General features: G+C 26.8%; 1 protein-coding gene across 2 annotated transcripts in view; it reads right to left on the minus strand.

Moving 5' to 3' along the window:
- Window positions 1-22,677, minus strand: part of LOC113559603 (calpain-A-like) — a 43,171-nt gene that overhangs the window by 16,746 nt on the left and 3,748 nt on the right. Inside the window, exon 2 of one of the 2 annotated variants that reach the window (XM_026965344.1) lies at window positions 17,537-17,669. In XM_026965344.1, the coding sequence (XP_026821145.1) occupies window positions 17,537-17,669 (133 nt within the window). Of the gene's footprint in view, window positions 1-13,184; window positions 13,508-17,536; window positions 17,670-22,677 lie in introns of those variants that run through there. The other variant, XM_026965345.1, reaches the window with a different exon arrangement.

The raw sequence follows: 22,677 nt of genomic DNA on the forward strand, positions 1-22,677 counted from the left end.
AAATAGATTTTAAACTTGCCTCTACCATATACTTTAAAATCAATAAAAATTATTTTCGTAAGTGTGAACTACATAAACAATACGATATATGAATTTTATGAAGTAATTAATAAATTAAAAATGATATGCTGCTGCCAACACTCGTATCATATAAATAATTTACAAGCATATTAAACGGAGATCGTAAACGACTATTATTTATGTTTATTGTTTAATTTCTTATTAAATATCGTCGTTAAACAATTATTTACAGTATTCAAAAATATGATATTTCTGAACACAATTCGAGGTTTTACATCGGTCGCCATACATGGCTGTCGACATAACACATATTTTAACTTAACATGGGTACTGCACGAATATACGATACACCTATATTTGCTACACGGTGGTCACGACAACTGAAAAATGGGTAACAGTTATTTCAAAACGTGCCTACGCAATATATCAAATGTTTATGTTATGCAATTAAATTGTCGACAAATATAGAAATGTTCCGACTTTAAGATATATTACTATATTTATAGTAAATATTAAGTATATAAAAATATACAAATTATGAATTTAAATAAAATGTTTTAAATCATGTGGTGCTTCATGTTCACAGTTTGTTTTTTTTCTTAGGCTACAATTTATTTAATTTGGCATAAATTGGCATTATTTTTATAATATCATTAATTATGTAATTTTATATTTAGATATTAGCATCATGAAAATATTCTCAATGCCTAATATTTATTTTATTGCTTCAAAAGTTTAAAACGATAAAGAAATCTTGAAATTCATATAATTTAATTATATGGATTTTAATATAATTGATATTAATTTTAATCTGAATATGTACCGGATATTTCAAACGCATAAAGGGCCGGTGCCTATTTAATAAAGCACTGGGGTTTTCTTTAATGAACGTATTTTGATTACACTTTAAGTAAAACGCATTAGTAAATAATTCTGTTCTATATGGTTATTAAATATTATTCATAAACTAACAGCAAAATTAAGGTTGGGTAAAACAGTGCATACAATTAATTTTGTAAAGTACCCAATAAACAAATGAACAATTTATACGAAAAATTGAATGCAATTTAATTTACACAATTAAAAACAACAAAGTTAAAAGAATTAAAACATTTGTAATATTTAATATAAGATTTGTGAAGAATGAATTTCACTTTGTTTGCAAGCCTTGTACATTTAAACTATTTTATTTATACGATTTTTTAATTATACAATGGTGTATTTATAAATATTTCGAAAATATTTATATTTTCAATTTACATGAAAAGACAATTTAAATTAAATTAAATTCATTACTTACATTTTTTATTAAAAATAACTCATATGCAATTAAATAAGAATAAGTAAAACATAAATATCTAAATGTCAATTTTTACTAATAGATGTGTAGTTTACTTAAATACCTACCAACAGCTCGTATAAATTACTATAAAATATTCACATATCCGATGATTCAGACATCAATTATTATACCTTTTTTAATTTATAAAATTGATTCAAACTCAACAGTTTTCAACATTTTAAATAACAATTACGTCATCAGTAAAATGAACCATCAATTATTAATTCTTATTTTTTCCTGTACACACCACTCTGAAAAAACCTTACGTATATAAAGTAATATTAATATTAAATAAATATATAAATAGAAATTAAATTTTGTAACTGTAGAGAACAGAGCGATTAGTAGTTAGAAGACTATTAAAATGCATTATTCGTATTTATATAATGTAACTTAGATATTACTACTAATAATAATACTATACTTAACGCGTAGGTAATGTATATGTGAATGGTGAATGTGTTTAAATAACAATCGCCTATAGAAAAAAAAACGGTGAATAATATTATATTTTTCACCTATTTATATATCATATATGATATATATTATATCTTATTGTTTTTTTTTACATTTATGCACATTGCACTCTTTTCTAGTTATCTCTCTTTATCACAGTGTTATTCATCTTGAACAGGTTTGTATTTATCTATATAAGTTAGTCGTTTCCGCTTTTTATATTCGTTTATATAGACACATATTATTTATTATCGTATAAAGAGATAAATAAAATTTGATATATTTTAGAATAATTTAAAATTGTAATTAACTATTCACAAATGAACTATAAAATATTAACAGATACTAAAATCAAATGAGATTACAAACATATTACTATTATGAATAACTATATTATAGGTACACGGAAAACATGTAGTAAAAGAATTGTTTTTTTTTTCAGTGATATTTATTTTAACCTCGATTTTAACGGATAATATATTTTCAACGAAGTTCAGCTCTCGACATAATCTTTTATTATAATGTTAAGTCAACTTTAATATTGAAAAAATCTATTCTGAAAGAAACATATTTGAAAATTCAAACAGTTTAAATTACTTATGATTTTTTACTCAATTCTCTGTAAAACTATTGTAATTTTTTTAAATCCTTATCTATTATTGCAGAGTACTTGTCTCGCTTCACTAACCTTAACACATAACACAGTCGAGTTATTGTTCTATGGTGTGTATACAGTAAACTGTATTGGCAATAGGTTATTTGAAAGTAATGATAAATCATCGTATTTAAAAAGTATTAGAAAGGAGTTTATTTTCCCAGAATATATATATTTATTTTTTCTAACCAAGTATAAAAGTACTCATAAAAAAAAATCAATTTCAAAATATTTCATTTTTTTATTATTAGTAGTAGAAAGCTGAAATAATATAATATAATATAATCCTTTTTAACTGAACTTTACCACATTATCTAAAAGGTAATTATAATACTTTCACTATAGTTTAAACCTTTACATTTAAATGGTTTTAAACAAGTTAAATACTTATCTGTTCAATTTAAAATTGCCATGGCCTATGATCTCCTAAGAATAACGTAAGATTACTACATATATTATATACAAATATCTATTATTGTATAGAAATCTAAACTAAACAATTGTTAAAACTACAAAAAAGCTAGAATAGTTACAATTTAAAAAAATAAATCTCTTTAAAAGATACTTAAAGTATTTTACTTATTCAGTATTTAAATAATCACGTGTCTAGAAAATATTTAAAAAAATACAATCTTCTTCGTGTCATCGGGGATATTATTAAGTTATTTTCATTATTTATTTTACAACTTTATACATAGATAAATAATTGCAAAATTACAAATATTTTTTTATCGCTAAAGTAGGGTAAATAAACGAGAAAGACTACATAAAAATACAAGACATACAAGAATATTAAAACATAATAAACCGTGTGGGTTAAACTTCTTTTAAACTTAACATATAATAAACACATATAGATATATTATGCACCGTCGAGAAAACAATATACGATTTTTATGGATCGAAATTCACGAATAATAGAAAATGTTTTCCGTCTATTATCTATTTGAAGCCTCATATTATACCGCTACGTGGACTTCATTTTCGACTGAGAAAGAGAAAGCTGACCTGAATACCTAATGCATATGGTAGGTGGATGGTAAAAATTTTAATACAATACACTCGACAAAAATATGTCTCGAAATTTAAGGTTCAATGGTCGTACATAATATTATGTATACTGTACATTTTGTTTATTAAAATAATATTTTCTCATTACTTTCAGTTAATATTTATTTTCGGTCATCGATATTATAATAAACACACTTTAAAAAAACAGCGGACAAGATTAATATTGTTTACTAAATGCACACTGTATACGTTATGGTTTTCGGGTAAACGAAACACAAACCAGCCGTTCGTCATAATACAAAATGCGTGTCTGATATTAGAAACTCTAACTCTAATGTGTAATACTACTTAAATAATCTAAACCGAGATGATCTGAAGCTAGTAATTATTATTTAGAACTGGAGAAGTAACTTATAAAAAATTGGTCTGAGAATGAGTATTTTAAGGCACAGACGAAATATTATATTAACAGAATTTATCAACCTTAACACTCTAAATTTGAAAAACTAAATAAATAGCTTAGCTCAGTGTTTAAAATAATTAAATATGTTCTGATTTCAAATATTTTGATGGTTGTGCTTTCAAATATATAATATTAAAAACATCATCTCACGCGAGGTAAACGAAGCGAAACAACAAATACCCGAAACTAACTGTTAAAACACCTCGACTCTCTGCGTTTTTACTATGCTTATTATAATTTCTAATACATCTTTACTATTATTAGAATATTGAAAATCAACATGTTTGACAAAGTTAATTAGTTAAGAACATTTGTTCATTTATTTCGTGATTTTGAGTGACAACGATTATTTGAAAACAAGATTATTTTTTGTGAATATTGATAAAGTTTAAGAACACATAATTACAATTTTAAATTGACATTTAAGTCATAATAAGCCTATAAATTATAAGCTTAGACAACGATTACATAACGCTTTCAGACTTTTAGTGTTTGCTACCACCAAATATAACTTCGTCTAGTTGTAATATTTTCAATATAAATTATATAAATATGTACCTACCTGCAGTAAACTTTTTTCAATTTTTAACAATTAAATTAATACTTAAAATGATATTTTTAATTTTATTACGTAATTAAATTATAGTTATGATACATATATCTATAAGTAACAATAAGTTGTGTATACCTACTAACTACGATTATATTTTACATAGTCAAATAGTTACTCCGAAATTATCTACAGTAATTTTAAAAAACTATTTTCAACCAAGCATCATAATTTATAGTTTACAGTTTACAATATTATTTGTATGCATATGTAAACCCACACACTAGTTATATTGATCACATGCTAGAAAATAATTTTAGGCGATCAATTTTCAAACAAACATTTGTGAATTTTTAGGATATAGACTATAAAAACTAGTTTTTATTCTGAATTTTGCGTTGGACTTATGCTGCGTTAATTGCTATACACTGTGACCTGTATGTACAGAATAAATTTTTAAATTACTTTTTCAACCACAACGAAAACTTCTCTACAAAAATGATTTTCAGAGTAGAAATTAGTGTACGCGCAACTTCAAAATCAAATGTTTTTTTTACTTTAGGTACCAATTTGTCAATGTATACAATATTTTAATTTCAATTTAACATATATTATTTCTGAACGATTGAACTCGTTAATTTTTTATGACAAATAGTTGTAGCATACAGGAAAACATGAGTGTCACATATTATAGAGTTAATATAATACTTAAAATGTAAAATTATAATCAGAGTCGACATAAGCGTATTTGTATTGACCATAGTAACATTATACATGATATTATAAACCAGTTATTCGTGTGAGTCAGTGTAATGTGACAATATTATTACCAAAGTCATTCATTAATAGTAGAGTATAGTTTACCTATGTAAAGATTATTCTTATATACTGTATTATTAATATTTGTTTACATTTCAATCACTCGAAGATCAACAAATCGCCTTTATATAGTACAATAGTCTGTTTTTAAAATGTAAATTATGATAATATTATAAAAATGTAATAATCACACACCTGCTCCCGGGACAGTGTGATGACGCATCCTATGCGATGACCTACCCAAGAACTAAAAACTGTTGCCACGCTATACATTTTTTTTGTCTTCGATGACGTATGCCGTATATCATCATACAATAAATATACACACTGCAAGGTGCATCAATAATATAATATACGTATAATCGTTCAGATTTCATGGCCGTATTAATAATCCATACGTGCGTAGCCCGCAGAATCTAAACACCAATACATAATAGTAACAATAAGTGTTAAAAAATTCTAATCACTAAAATTTAAATTTCTTACGCGATTAATACGTATAGTCTATAATTTATTTACGAGGATATCGGTTCATCGCTATATTATTGTCGTTACATTATTGTATAATATTATACACTGCTGCACTAACAATGTAACACATAGCGAAGCCGCTCATCGCATTTCCTTATTTTATGGCAATGTGTATAATAGTATGATACTAATTATAGAAAAACAAACCCGTTATAAGGTCATCACCTATTGTATTTACGATACGAATGTATGATTTAAAAATTTTTTATTTTAGTTAAAAAAATAAACTTGTGTAATAAACTATGTTTTGGCCGATGGTTGTAAACTGTAGCCAATTGAAGATTACATTGTTTTAGTTTATATTTTTTACTCTTTCAGTATATTAAAATATAGGCTATAGGTGATTAAAATAATATAGCGTAAAGGTACTCGATAAGTTTAGATAAATACATAATTTAAAATTTAATCGATTACACAAAAAAATTGTCCATGGTTAGCTATTTGAATCTTATTGATTGTAATTGTATTGATTAGATATCAATAATATCATATTATACGGCATGATATTTACTTCGATTAAAATGTCAATAATTCTTTCACGTTTAAAAAGTTATATTGAAATATCATTATTATTCGTTATAATTGGAACTTCAATAAATAGGTAACCAAAGTTAATTCTTTCATTTTGAGTATTTAAAAAAATATATATATATGCTAAGCACGCAGGTATAACAAACTTTATTTCAGGTCGATTTGAAAAACAATCAATTGAACTTTTGTTTCGTGCCAGAAGAAAGTTTCAATTTTCAATGATTGACAATCTGATGACTAAACAATAAACATCATAAAGCTATTCGACTAATCCTATTTCTCCAAGAACAAAAACATCGTTTAATGTAAAATTCCTTGTACAACCAATTCGTTCTGAGATTAAGTAAATAAATAAAGAACAAAATTAATTTTTCTAAACAAATTAAAATAAAATACTAAACTTGTCTTCATTTAGTATTAATAAAAACATATCAATGTTAAAGTAAAATAAATATAAATCGAAATATTTATTAAATAACAATAGCAGAAATATATGAATAAAATAATCGTAAACTAGACAACTTTTCCTCTGAATACCTAAGCATTTTAAGAAACCCGCTTACTTAAGTAAAAAAAGGTAAATTATATAAAACAGTATAAAAAATCGTAGTATTCTTTTATAATACATTTTTGTTTAGATGATCAATATAGATCTGATTTTACAGACAATACTTTAATCAATACATGCGTCACTGAATAAAACAAAGTCAACATATTCAGTACTGTGCTATAGTTGCTAATTTAATTAAATATAAAATATTTAAATAAATTCTTTAGCTAATTAAATTTAAACATTTTTTTTAAACAAAATTTGAATTTATACAAACATTTATAGCATAATATATTTTAATGATAATTAGGGCATAAATGTATGCACATCTTATACGTTTTTAGCGCATTCCAGGCTTTAATAACACATTTTAATTATGATAAAATCGGATTTTATTTTATGGACTAAAATATTCCTCACGATTTTATACATTTTATTTTAGTTTTGAATGAAAATATAAAACCTAAATCTATAATTAAATTAAATTAAAACACTTAATTTATTATAAACCTATAAACAAAGATTAAAATATATTAAATATTTATTTATGGAGTAGAAAACTTGAATAAACAACTTGACAAAACCAGTTGTTTCTCGAATTTTTGTAATAAAATATAAAAATTAATTTAAAAGAGTTTAAATATACTACATTAATGTCACATATATTTGTACATTATAAACGATACATGGTATATGGTACTATTATTATTATTATTATTATTTACAAACAATAATTTATATATTAATATTATTAGATACCATAAATGATATCATCAATTAAGTCTTAGAATAAAAATCAAAACAGTATCACTAAATAGTACTCAAATGGGTAAGAATCAATACTATATATGAAATAATAAAAAGTAAATACATTTTTAAAACTAATAAAATAGTAATAAATACTAAATAATAGTTTGGAAAATATGAATATAGCCAATATATTCTTTACCTCGCATAACAAAAAACTAAAAAAAAAAAATCAATATTGTAATTAAAATTGTTATAACTGTTTGATACGCATAATCAATGATCAATAAATATTCACGTTTCGATATACCTAATTAATATTCATTTTGTACAGATTATTAGTAAACATTTAATATATTGTTTTTTAATGAAGATGGATGAGTACAAGTTCCGGTGTGTTGGGCAATTCGTATTACATTACCAACTATGTAGTTTCGTTATATTATGGTACCTATATATTAATATTATTATATTAAATTCAAAAGCAATTATCTCGGTTTGAAAATCAATTATGTGCAAAGCTTAATATATAAGTATGTGAAAACTTTACGATTGTTAATATTTATACGAATGTTTGGCGGCTTAAATTAAATCTTTCCTAACTATACTTGAAAAATGAAAATCGAAAATAATCTTTTGGTTTCAATCTTCAAAATTTACTTCAAAACTCGCTTCAAAATATATATATAGAATATTATTATTCTATTAGATAGGTCTTCTAATAATTCAAGTCATGAATTTTAAATAATATATTTGATAAGACTGATATCTATAAAATAGCCTAATATACACTTATCTTTATAAAATTATTAATATTATTCACTCACGATCCACACCCATATAGTTATTAGTTATCAGTTACCATAATAATATACATTATACAGCATATTTTATTATTCATTCAGAATAACACATTCCTAGTCTGAAGAGTCATATAACGGAATATAGTTACCTCATTGTACCAAATGTGTTTGTACAATTTATTTATACTTACATTTTATTATTTTATACACTAGCGTTTTTATACCTACCGTATTGCATAACATTACAATAACTCGGCTTGTTATAGCGTGCAATCTAGCCAATTAGTTAATGAAAAACACGATTTACGAACTACGGTAGATAACGATAATGCCAAATAAAATATTGCTAATGTAATTAATCTACTTAAATTAAGTATAATTTGAATACAATGTATAACCTATAGGGTATAGCCTATAACTCTATGTAGGTATGTATTTATATACCTACACAGATTTTCGAATTCTATATAGGTGATATTAGATATCGTTCATCAGTAATCATCAGTGTCAAGCTGTTCAAATATATTTTGAATATTAATTGAAAATATATTAAAGAGGCATTCAATATACAAGTTTAAATTTGATAATTAGTGCATATTATATTTTCGTGAATTTTACATTTAGAACCAACCTACATACTTACGATTTATCGTGAATAGTGGGTTTTATAATTAAAAACAGGTGGGCAGAAAATTCGACAAAATTGTAACTTTTAATATGGTCATGGTAACAGCTGTATATTTTGGTTGAATAGTTTTGTTTAAAAAAATGATGCAGCAGAATCATTAATTTTAATGGCGTCTTTATATTTTAGAAATGTTATGATTTATAATATAAATATACGTACATTGAAAAAAATCGATAACTCGAAGAACTAAAATTTTTGTGCAGAAGAAATTTAAAAAATGTTTACTCATTTTTAGACTTGAATTTTTCAAGTTTTTATACTAAAAACTGAAAAAATTGACGTTTTATTTACTAATATACCTACTATGTTGTATCAAACAATAATTATTTCACTGTGATACAAAAAAAATCGATACAGATTATTATAATTCCGAGTTGTATGAACAATTCCTACCTAAACCTTTAATGTATCAATATTCAATAGTAAGCTAATATGGTTCCTTAAACACTATTTAATTATCTATGAATATTGATTAGTTCATCACTAAATAATTTTAATTGAAATTAATCGATTTTCTTTTATACAATTCGGCATAATTATTTCATTTATTATTGATCGAAATGCAAAGGGGAAGAATATTAATTACAATTAACTATTGTAAGCATATAATAAATTCTATGGTTAAGTGAATAAGAACATCATTTAAAAAAACGTACCTAACCAATAAGCCATTTACTTTTATTTTTTTTATCAAAACAGTTGAAGCTGTAATTTTTTATCGCGGTAAAACCGCTCGCGGGCTTTGGTTTACGTAGCTCCTCGAATATGATGAGGAGATCCATGTGGCGTTTTAAAACGTGTTCATCCCAACCTCCCACCACATTACCGCACATACACGGATTATTGCCATTTAATATTTACGACTTGCGTAATCTTATACTTTCAAGTTTCAACAAATGGATGATGTATTTGAGACAGTATAAATGTATAATATTACAAAATAATACTAAACATTGCTGTATAATATTAGTTCACTGTAAGCAATGTTTACTATTAAGGGGAGGGGTAAAAGGAGGCAGTTGTCCTGTATGGACAAATTTTAATGGTAAAATAAAATAAAAGCTTAGTTGTTTTCTAATATATATATAACTTTTTTTAAACGCTTTAGACGTTGGAAATTATATTGTAGCGATACAATTGATTAATGTTTTCACTTATACCACCTATCGCAGCGATATACTGATATCTTAAAAAGGCCACAGCGCCCGGTTCAATGTATTACGTTTCAGTATAAATTATATAAAATACACGTACAGACGTACAGTAGTATACCTATAATACATCCCGACGCATAATCATATTTTTTGTGTTTCCCGTGTTATAACTTAATAGATTTCATATTTGCAGTTTGAAATGTTTTACTTATTAGTAATCAATTTAGTACACACTAGTATGGTGAATAAAAATTAGTAAGGCTAATTACTCTGATTGATTTAAAAACGAACTATTTCATTTTAAGCCAGTTTTTTTTAATAATAGTGGAAAGCGAATAAAAATAATAGCAACCGATCAAAAAATAGCTAAAGAAAAAATTATTTTGTCGTGATAAGTAGTACCATAGAAGAAGAATAAAGGGTGGCACTTTAAAATCTGACACCTACAGGTGAGATAGTCTTTCAATCGACACCGGTCCTATATAGTCGATCGTCAGCTATATAACAATATTGAACTGATACATCTGCGTTTATGTGTTTCGAGACGGTGGTAAATAAAATATGTCAGATTATTATGTCTACATACCTTACAAAGATAACGGTTAAAAACATAATCCAGACAGGACTGAAAGAGAATGACTTATTATATATCATATTTATTACATATTAGTTTACATTTTACGTATTAGTCTTGTAGGTAGGTACCCCAATCGGCTAAATCGACATCAAACAATTGGCGCCGATTTAAGAACTAGAATCGAAAAAATCAGTGACTGAACCGACGGTGAGATCTTTTGAAAAATTTTGTTTAAAAAAAATTTAGAATTTAGTTCTAATTCACGCTGCCTTGCACTTCTATCAACGTCGCAGACAGTCGTTATCGATTATGTACCGTTATCGCCGTCCGGGCCATCGTCATTCATTATAATTAGAGCCGCCGCCACCGCCGCAGCTTAAACATTACAAAACAATCTCGATACTTAACTGCTATAATTATAACTGTTGTATAATAGAGATCAATTGGCCTACATATTTTATCGTTTTAATAAATTTACGATCTTCTGTGACGGATTTTACGAACGTTAGAATCGATAAATATAAAAAGAGCCGCAGCTCTTGTCGTGTTTTTAGTATAATTGGCACGAAAGATTTATCCACCGAGGTTTATAAAATAAATACTGCAGTATTGCAAGATCCCGGTCTCCCCGTTTTCGTCGTAATGCGTAAAAAAAAGATCAAGCAAATGCCGCGCGTTAAACCCATTCCCCTCCATCACAGCACAAAGCGTATGGGGTGTACGCCAAACCCGACGAATAGGCCCCTAAAATGATAATTGTTCTTTTTGTTATGATTTTAAAAATACGAAGTAATTCCGTATAGCTAATGAATAGTTGAAATGTATATATATATATATTAGATAATACATCGTCGTATTCGCGTTGTAGAAACACGTTTTATCGTTTTTGCGATCGTTGTCGCGCACGAACAAAAACACGACACATATTTTAGGTATGTCCGTTAGAGAACATTACAGAACTATAATATGTACTTGGAAACATAGTTTTGTACTTTTAATTTTTATGGGATCCGAGAAGTACTTACAGTTATTTCGCTTATTACGGTCGGACACGATTTAATAAGATAAAACATTTTCTATAGACATATAAATAAATTTGAAAGCGAGTTAATCGAGTTATGGTCATTCGCATTTCGCATTGATTTTTAATAAACCTTAACGTCCTGAACATACTAATAAGAAATAACACTATCGTTGTGCTAATTGTCTCTTAAATCGCAAGTGACTTAAAGTATTTTACCATTTAAAAAATGTAAAACAATCGTGTATTCATAAAGTTACACTGTCTTTAGCTATATAGCACAATACATTTCACTAATGAGTTATAATGTACACACAATTAAAAATGAAAGGGAAATAGGTGCAAATGACCATAATCTTTCAATATTTCATGTCCTCCGTATGGTTCTATTTGACGGAGGTGAGAGCCCCAAATGCACGTCTCCCCTTTTCCAGCGAAGCAAACCCACAGCTTCACCACAAGGTACGTGCGGCCCAGCTGCACAAATTAAGCTATTAATCATCTATGGACTATTTGGAACTCCGCAGACCGTGACAGATAACCTAACCTAACCTTTTGCACAAACGACGGTAAACTTCTTTCTCCAGACAATTTCCCACATGGCGAAAAAACTGCGCAATCAGAAAATCTATTGGCAACCAGGAAGACGTCATAAATTCCATCTACAAAAACGCCGTCAAATGAATTCGATACGTTGATGAAATTATTACACCTATGACAATCCCAAATGATCGACCACCCAAACCGGCAATATTGTAATTACCACCGTCATTATTATTATTATTGCTTTACTGATTATTCATTAAACTAATCACTCATTGTTCACTCGGAAAATATCGATACGGTATTAGGTATTATTATAACTCTTATAGTCAGTATTACGAAATCACACGGCAACAGTTCTATACTCATTAATAGATCAATACATAAATCGACTTAAAGCAGTGAATCGGGGTGGTCTATTGTAGGGGGTAGGCAAAATTGTCGGGAAAATGTGGCATACGATCACCTCCCATTAATAGCGAGAGAGAGAGAGAGAGAGATAGAAGTTTAACAACCAGATGATACTATTTTTAGAAAAAGACTGTAGCAAACGCCCCACGGGTCTCGTAGTACCGACCGTGCACGCCCGTCAACTATCTATTAACTATGTATTTAAACCGCAATGTTGACGACAGACAATATTGATAACACGAAATACCATTAATCGATCCAGAGCAACAGGTCGTCGGAACAACGCGGTCCTGGACGACGACGACACTCACCACTTTCAGATGTTTGAGCGACGGCAGGACGGGCTGCAGTTCGCTGATGACCGACATTATCTTTTCGCCGGACAGGGCCTCGCTGCCGTTCAACAGGTTCATCACTTGGTCCTTGAACCCCTCCATCGGGGCCGGCGGAATCGATCGCGAACAGAGCCCCGGGTTGTCGCGGGGGGGGGGGGGGGGTAGTATAACGTGCGAGATTTGCGCGGAAAAAATCGAACGACGACGGTGCGAAAACGCCGGAGCGATTGCGGTGATTTGCGCGAACGACGTGAAAACCCGTAGCCGAATGCCGTGCAACCGGTGGCGACTGACTGGCGAAGCGGTCCGAACGCGTTTCGGCATAGGCGCTCTAGGCGTGCAGTGTTGTTGTTCGTGCCGGGTCGACGGCCGCGTCCCCCTCCCGCCGTCGCGCGACCGTCGCGAACGATATTCGAATCGGTGGAAACCGAAACGTTTCTGTCGTTTCTTACGTCGCATTCGCCGGAGCATTCCGAACCGGTTGGGTTTTCGTACCGTTGCGCGTCGTCGTCGCGCCGGCTGAACGAGCAACGGCGGCGGTCACAGCGTTTTTTCATAGTGCGTGCGCGAGTCGACGGCCGTTGTTGTTGACGTCTGCGACGAGCCGTTCCTGCCGTCGTACAATCGTGTTATATTCGCAGGGCTGTGAAAAAAAATGCGCGCTAAAAGACCATCATGATGGCTACACTTGCGCGCTAATAAAATTGGAAAAAATACGCGAAATCAAATTTATAGATTTAATTCGTTCAGATTATGTTTATGGCTCGGAATATAGGTACCGCCTTACCAATAAAATTGAACCTACGTTAAATATTATAAAATTATTAAATTACACGTCATATGTAATGAAAAAAAAAAATAGTTATAGTCACATCAAAAAATTATATATAATATACCTATTGTTTAAAGGAATGTATGAAAAATCAGTCTAGATTATTTATAATTGATAAATTATTTACATAATAATAATTTCCAAATTTTCTCCCATCCAAATATTCAAGAAAAATAGTTATTATATACATATGTATATTTTATATCTACTACTTATTTACAAACATCAACACTGTGCAAACATATTATTTTGTAAAATGAAATTTCTTAATTTGAATGATTATGTCTTGAATCAAATTTTAATAAAATTTATTTTTAATACAGAATGAAATTCATGTAATTTAGCGAAATCGTTAAATTTATAACCCTAATTATAATAGATCTATACCGAGACCGAAATGTTATGTTTACGCATTTGTCTGATATTAGTTTAATTTCAATTATAATAAGTAATTATTATACAAAATAGTATATTCTGATTGAAGAATATAAATTGAACATTGTAATGTAGCCTTAATATATATTATGTATACACTACTTCTTACTATTCATACGAAAAAATCAAGTAATTATAGGCTCCAGAAAAATATAAGTAATAAGTAGGTACCTTGTAAAATTAGATATATAATAATTTTAAAATATATACTAAGTTTTTCAAAGGAAATAAATGATATGTTTTCACTAAATATATTGTAGCCGATCTCTTTCAGTGACATCCATTGATGTAAAAAAAGTTGTTCAGCATAAAATAAAAAAAAACATTCTAACATCTGCTAAGAAACTAGTGGGAAATTGTAATTCCAATCCATATGGAACAAAACCGCAATGTTATTTATTACTTTTTTTTATAGAGAATAAAATTATATCGATTTTTAAATTTCTATAAATATTTTCTATTTCGTATTATATCTTGTAGCTAATTATTGAAGTATTTCTTTTTTTTTGCTTTATTTTAACCTATCAAATAATAAATACCTAATTATTTTATGTATCATATGGTGCATGGTTTTTAAAGAATATAAAACCTGCACAAAAGTAAATTACATGAGATTTTTATATTTTATTAGCATTTTCTACGCATAATAAATATTTCAAATTTTTTTTTTTGTGTTTGAGTAAAAATCCTTGAAAATATAAGACAAGACTCCTTATAAAATGTTCTTACTCCAATAAAAAAATATCGAAAATAGTCATGATTTTTTTTTTTTAATATTTTATGTTTAATTTGTTTTATAATTCAATCGGATCACGAAAACATTCAGTCTAAAAATTAATAAAATTTCTCAAAAGCTTTTTTCTACTGAAAATTAAAAAAAAAAGTTTTTCTTAAATTAATTTACATTTCGAGTGATTGAAATTCTAATGTTGAGGACATTTGTATTTTAATGAAAAATAACAATGTATTTTCTTCTCAAACGATTTCTATTATTTAGTTGTAGATTAAAACATATTGTTCGTCAAACCTTGAAACTTTTCGTAACTGCATGTCTGTATATAATGTATATGATAAGGTTATGTTCCACAATTATTATTAATATGACAATCACACTGCTGTGTGTATTCAAATGTGCGACAAGGTGGTCGACAGTCTTCAAATAATAAAGTATTCACAATGTAATGTGTGTTTTTAATTTGTAAGTGTAACCAACGGTTCTTTAACTTTAATCCTTTTAAAACTTGTTCAAAAAATTTTTAACATTACACGTATATGACATTTTCTAAATATTTAAATTAATTTTGAGTTATTTATAATACGAACCTATTCATACTTTAGGTTTGCGATATATCGGTATTAGCCTATAATTGTAATAAGGACAAAATAAAATTATAATATATTATGATTGTATTTGGATATATTAATTGAACCTACCCTACTTTATTAATAGAAAACAATTTTAAAAATAGCAATATAAAAATACTATAATAAATTATCCTTAGAAACAAAGGCTGACAGACAATGTCCGTTCAGAATCATTTTTTGTATGCAATAATTTATCATTGAATTGAAACACATTTAACACACCATAACAATAACTTAAACTCGCAATGACGAGATACATGCACACGTCACCTAATATACAACAAATTTATTTTCTGAATTTTTCCTTTTATTTGCAGTTCCGTGTCTATATTTCCAATCCTATAATAAAATACTTAGTACTTAACACTTCATGAATTTAGAAACATTTATTTTTCTATAGCCCCGATAAAATATTTTTAATCCCTTACCCAATATTATTGTCGATTATTTAATAGAAAATATCATAAAAAAATATGTTTAGTACTATTCATCTACATAATAATTAAAATGCTGTTAAAAATCTTGTTTACTCTACCAAAGCACATATACTAGGCAGTAGGCAGTCACATCTATACTTTATATATTCCAATAATATACTTGACAGGTAGTTTTCAAATTTAAAACGTAAATAATAGAACGGCTTTACGTGATATTTTTTAATCATAAATTCATAAATATTGTGTAAGAATGCGTCTACTGTTTGAAAATTTGAAATAATCACACAAAATATATATCATATAAATGTATAGCACACGCATACTCGAAAATTATTCCTATAATAAAATCATCGACTTTAAAAACAATAATACAGGGCCCGTGTAATAAATGCAGATAGAATATAATCGTTTATAATCGTATTTTATTAGTAACTGTGCAGGCTATTGGAGTAAGAAAAAATGTTCAAACTGCAGTATCTACACTAGATCCAGATAGCAAAAATTAATATTTACTGTTAGAATAATAAATTATCACATAATTTTTAATTTAAATATAAAGTTTTAAATGTAATTTATTTTTTTTAAACAATTCAAATGTTATAAAATTAATTTAAATGTCCAACATTTTAAATGAAATCTATAATATATAATTTATAACTATTATATTATTCAATTATATATATATGAAATTTAATCGCGAATAATTATTATAGGCTGTCACCATTAATCACGAATCACATCTCATCATCACTTAATATTATTAAAAAAATTAAATCTAAATGATTAAGATAAATAAATATTTAAATCATTATAATCAAATGATATAATTTCGTAAAAGTTTAAAATTGTTTATTAGTAATAATTCATAAAACATTAAAATATAATTTTATGAGTAACTTATTACTAAACCTAAATAATTGTGCAATTATGATGACATTATGATATATTTGTTATGAAATATATACGTTAAATTTTAAGCTAAATATTTTTATTTTATTCATAGTTAATTTTCGAGGTATAGGTAAAAATTTATGTTCTGAGCTGTACATGACCTATTTTCAATATTCATTGCTTATAAACCTCAATTAATAATTTGACACTTATTATCATTGACTATATAATTATATAATCAATGATATTTTTTCACACTTTATTAAGCCATAAGTGATAATAATATGTAATTACTTTCCTACCCAAGTAAAATATTTTATCATCTTTATAATATATAAATTTGAAAATACACGTAACACATAGCTTACCTTGAAAATAGACAAACTTGGGTGGTATCTAGGTACACCATCTCTGGTTCCTTCGTATCTCATTAGTCTATCCAGAGGTTTGTATAACCCGTGTGGTTTGAACATACCAAAAGAATTTGGCGAGGGGTACAAACTGAAACATTTATTTATAAATTATAAAAATTATAAATATTGAATCTTATTATATAAATACCAGATCGCGTTCATAAACGGTAAGTATGTTAATTTAATTTGTTGTTCTGTTTGAACGGTTTGGTATATTATTCTCTTTACATTATAATTTCGATAATCAATAATATAATATTATCCCTCCTGCCCACTAATACGGAATTTTGGCATTCTATTAATTTTTACATATTTGTTTGATGTAGTGTATTTCTTTTCTTTTCTTTTTTTTTTTTTTAAGAAGGGTGCTTTGTGGACATTCCTGACTCCTGTAAGCCAAACATTTCTTTAGAAAAACTATTTAGAAACAAACGCGTTTGATTATTTTTCTAATACAAGCATTGCTCTTACTCATTATACTTGGAAAATCTCTGACAATCCTATTGAAGTTCTATGCGTATATATTACGCTATGTCACATAGGTACATTAAAAATGAACGGCTAAAATATCAGCCCTTTTAATTTGAGGTATTGCATAGTTGTTTTCTTTTATCATTTTTAACATTTAGTTTTTTTTTTTTTACAACAATGATTATAATATACCTTTCAATTAGCCAATTTTAGGCACATACAGGATAATTTTTTATAAAATATATATCTAATTCGTAAATAATAATACATTGTTTACTTTTCATATGAATAAAATGTATATAATATGAATTACAGACATTGCAGCATTTGCAATGAGTTAAAAATAAATTAATTTATAGAATAATGCCATAATGATGAATGGTGAATGATGAGTTAATTTAAAAATAGGACATTAATAGTTATAATTTGAGATTATTATTCTATTTGCATAAATGGATATTAATATATTATGTTTGATTTGATATCGTTAGCTATTTACTTAAATATTATTAATTAATATTATGATATCTTAATACCTTAGTACGGGGATGAGTACAAGAGTTTTTTTTTATATTTAATATTTTCTTAGAACTAAGCGTGATACGTGTTGAATACACATATAATATGTCACCTTACGTCCTTACTTTTTTGTAGAATTTGCACTCCGGAATAATTATATTCTTGAATATTGAATTAGTTGATTTTTAGCAATTAAAAAATTATAAGGAAATGAAACGTAGAAAATTATTTTGAACAGATTCTAGGGAAAAATTTTATTTTGAAGTATTATTTATCCAAATAAGAGGACAGCATTCTAGATGGGAACGAACAAGGGAGCAATATAGAATTTTCAAGGGAATAGGATCTATGAATGAGCCACAGGTGCGCTTAATAAAACCCAAGTTACGCTTAGCCTTATTCTTTATCATTTCAGTGTGTGGGGAAAAATTTAATTTAGAGTCAAAAATAATGACTAAATCCTTAAACTGAGATACAAGCTCAATATTAGAAGCGGAAATAGAATAATTTTTATAAAATTTTTATTTTTTTTTTTTTAGAATAAATTTTATGCAGTACATACAAATATTAAAAATCATGACTAATTTTAATGGTTCATATGTTTTTCAAAATATTAGGAATTATAATGAAAACAGCTAAATATTTTTATTTGTTATAAACATTGATAATATTATTATCATTATTTGTTAATGCATGGACTGCTGTTAAAGGTGTAAATTGTACAACAATGGTTTAAAATATTTTAAATTGTATTTATAGTCAGGTGTTCAGGTATGACTAATGAATGGTGATAATGTTACACTTAGTGTTTTATAGATTGCGTGAATTATTTGAGTGTCAAGTCATAAATCACAGTAACCAAAGTTCTGGCATTTAATTCTTACCAATATTATCATGATCAATTATTACCGCGTAAATTTTAGAATCACATCACACTTTTAGTCATAAATTATAATATTTATATTTTTATTGCCTCATTAGAATTTATGTTTGAAAGTTCAATAATCCAATATAATTATAAAAAAAATATTAAATTAAATAAAAAATATTATCCCTATGTTTATTTTTATATTACTGAACTTTATATTCGAACAACTAGTCAAGTAAAATCTGGAAAAATATTATTAATTGTATGTATTATTTGTAGTTGTTAAATTTTAAATGTGGTACCTACTACAAATAATAGAGAACGATAAATCTGGAAAAAATTTTTAGTTGCGTGAATATGTGCATTTCTAATATTTCTTTAGGGCAGGCTTTGAATAACCGTAGTACTTGCAATATTCACTAAATGTTTATTTTAGCATTTTCTATACATGATATAATATTCTGAATATTTTGACTCTTTTTACGCTATTGTAAGACATATCAAAATGGTTTTCTATAAATGTTGATTAAATACAAACCTTGAAAATGTGATACAAAATCCCATTCCCATGTAAATTATTCTGTAGATATTTAAAACTGTAGAAAATAAATTTAAAAAAATGAGTGAAAAATAAATTTTAACAAAATATTTCAGGGAAACGTAAATTTAAAGTTTCAAAAACTAAAGCTTAAAAATAGAATAAAATAATGTTCTTCATGAGTTTTTCTTTTATCAACCTGAAAACTATAAAAATATTTTTACATATTTTTATAAATACATCATAAGTCTAAATTCTGAGTATTCTAACTAAAAATTAACGATTTTAGTTATTTATTTTTATTATTTATTACTGTTATTACCTATACGCAATTAAATTAAAAAATATTTATACCTATTTATTTGAACCTATTCTCGTCGTTTTACTGTACAGCAATATTGACTTATAAGTAAATAATAACCAGCTATATTAAATTCAATAATTGAATAGTAATAATAATAATCTTAATAAAAATTGCGTAATATTGCGATTAGACTTTGCATGAATTAGTGTTTAACTGACGTACCGAACATATTAGGTACTAATAGAAAATTTAATTATGAATATAGTAGGACCACAAATGTATTATAAAATATTATTTAATAGTATAACCAACTCTATTAGAGGTACGGTCGTCATCTACTATACGTCTACACAAGATAGGTACAATAATAATGACTTCTAGATGTTTTAAATTTATAATAATCTGTTTTGTCTATACAGCATATTTAAAATTTTAAAATAATATTACTACTCGTATAATACTCATTTTAATAAAACACAAACACTATACGATTTTTACAACTTATTTATATCACAAAAACGTCGTCCCTCCGAAATAGATAATTATTCGATAATATTTAATTTTACTCAAAAATTCTCCTCGTACAAATTGTTGAAAAGGAAAACAGCGAATTTGTAATAAAATTTAAGTATTTAATTGACATGCGCAAACGTGTTGTGTTTTTTTCAGATAAAACAGGCAAAAATGCTGCACGACAAATTCAGGGAGCATTCCGTTCGTGGCCATGGGGAAGGGTGCTACTATTAAAACATAGGTTAGCATTTCCTTTTGGCAAATGAACAATCCATACGTACATAATATTTAGAACATAAATTCACTCATCTCCGTGCATAAACAAAACGCGACGAAAACTCTTAAAAATACTTCAGTCACCCGTCTGCCAAAATATGTTTACGCGAAACGAACCGAACCTAATATTTTTTTGTTTTTTTTTTTCGTTACAAAAATAATCAATCTGAAACACGTCTTAAACGTTTAATTCATTCGCATAATTACACATCTTGAATCTTGATAGAAACCAGCGACGGGATAAAAATGTTTTTATTATTATCATTTGGATGACGGTTATCGATTTATATGTAATATGCCAATTCTTATCATTTATATCCAATGATAAACCTATATGTACCTATCATTTATAATATGGTGTTATAGAACATAAGTTGGTAAAAATTACAATCAGACTTATGCGCGTACAAACAAAGGCTTGCCTTTAACACACCAATAAATGTCAGGTTAATATTTTAAACGAGTGAAATGATGACTATAATAATGAGATATAATATTATTAAAAAAGAATATATGATAATATTACAATGACGGATGGGCACCATATTTTGAAAAATAGGTCATCAAAATAATTTACAAGCATTATAATCATTTTGGACTTTGAGCCAAAAGACTTTGCAGGTTTTTTTTAATTGTTATTAGACTATCTTTTAAACATTCATTCTTTAAAATGTAAATTAAAAGTGCTATTTAGTATTATTAATACACTCTTATTGTCTAGTTTTCTGGTTAAGACAATAGGTAGACATATCTGTCGAATTTAAATTATGTAAAAACAACAAACATTTCAAGAAAATCACCTCAGACCCTTGAATTATAAACAATATTCCAAGTTCTTTTTATCTTACGGTATGAAATTCTATTTAATTTTAAATATTTACCGAGCGACACTTGATCGTCCATTGACAGTCTTTAAATTTAAAAAGATGGGCTAGCATGGTTCTGCTGTACGCATTAGATATTGTCATATTGAACGAGTCACTGTAATACATTTGATAACTATAATTATAATTTATTAAATTTAAAATCGATAAAATATATTACTTTATATTTAGGACTCAGGTGTAGGTAATTAGATATTAAAATACAAATCAATTTTCTTTTCAATCATTCAAATCACCAAAATAAACAACGAAACTTAAATGAACAACAATTTAAAAATTGAATTATTCGATTAAGATTAAAACAATTTTTGATCGCACTTATTTTAGTAAGTTAAATTAATTTAATTTAATTTTAGTTTTGAATAATTTACTTAAACGCTTATATTGAGTAAATTTGTTTAGTGATTTTTTTTATTTGTACATCTGGCTTAGTGTTTTGGTAATTGCTAACAGCCTTCAGGTATACCCAAGCACACACTACACATTGCAACACAATGTGTCGGTATCTATTTATCTATATAATATTTCCTAAAATATTTTTGAACGCATTTCACTGATATAACTAAATTACTAATATTATTAATTATAACATTTTAAATATTAATTAAAACAAAAAACAAAAAGCCTAAAAAGTATTTCATAATGCATATAACTAGATTTTTATTATTTTTTTTGTGTATTTAAGAGTTTTTTAAATAGTTATAAGTCTTATACCTCATTGTT

Source organism: Rhopalosiphum maidis, chromosome 3, assembly GCF_003676215.2.
Source record: "Rhopalosiphum maidis isolate BTI-1 chromosome 3, ASM367621v3, whole genome shotgun sequence".
Lineage (NCBI taxonomy): Eukaryota > Metazoa > Arthropoda > Insecta > Hemiptera > Aphididae > Rhopalosiphum > Rhopalosiphum maidis.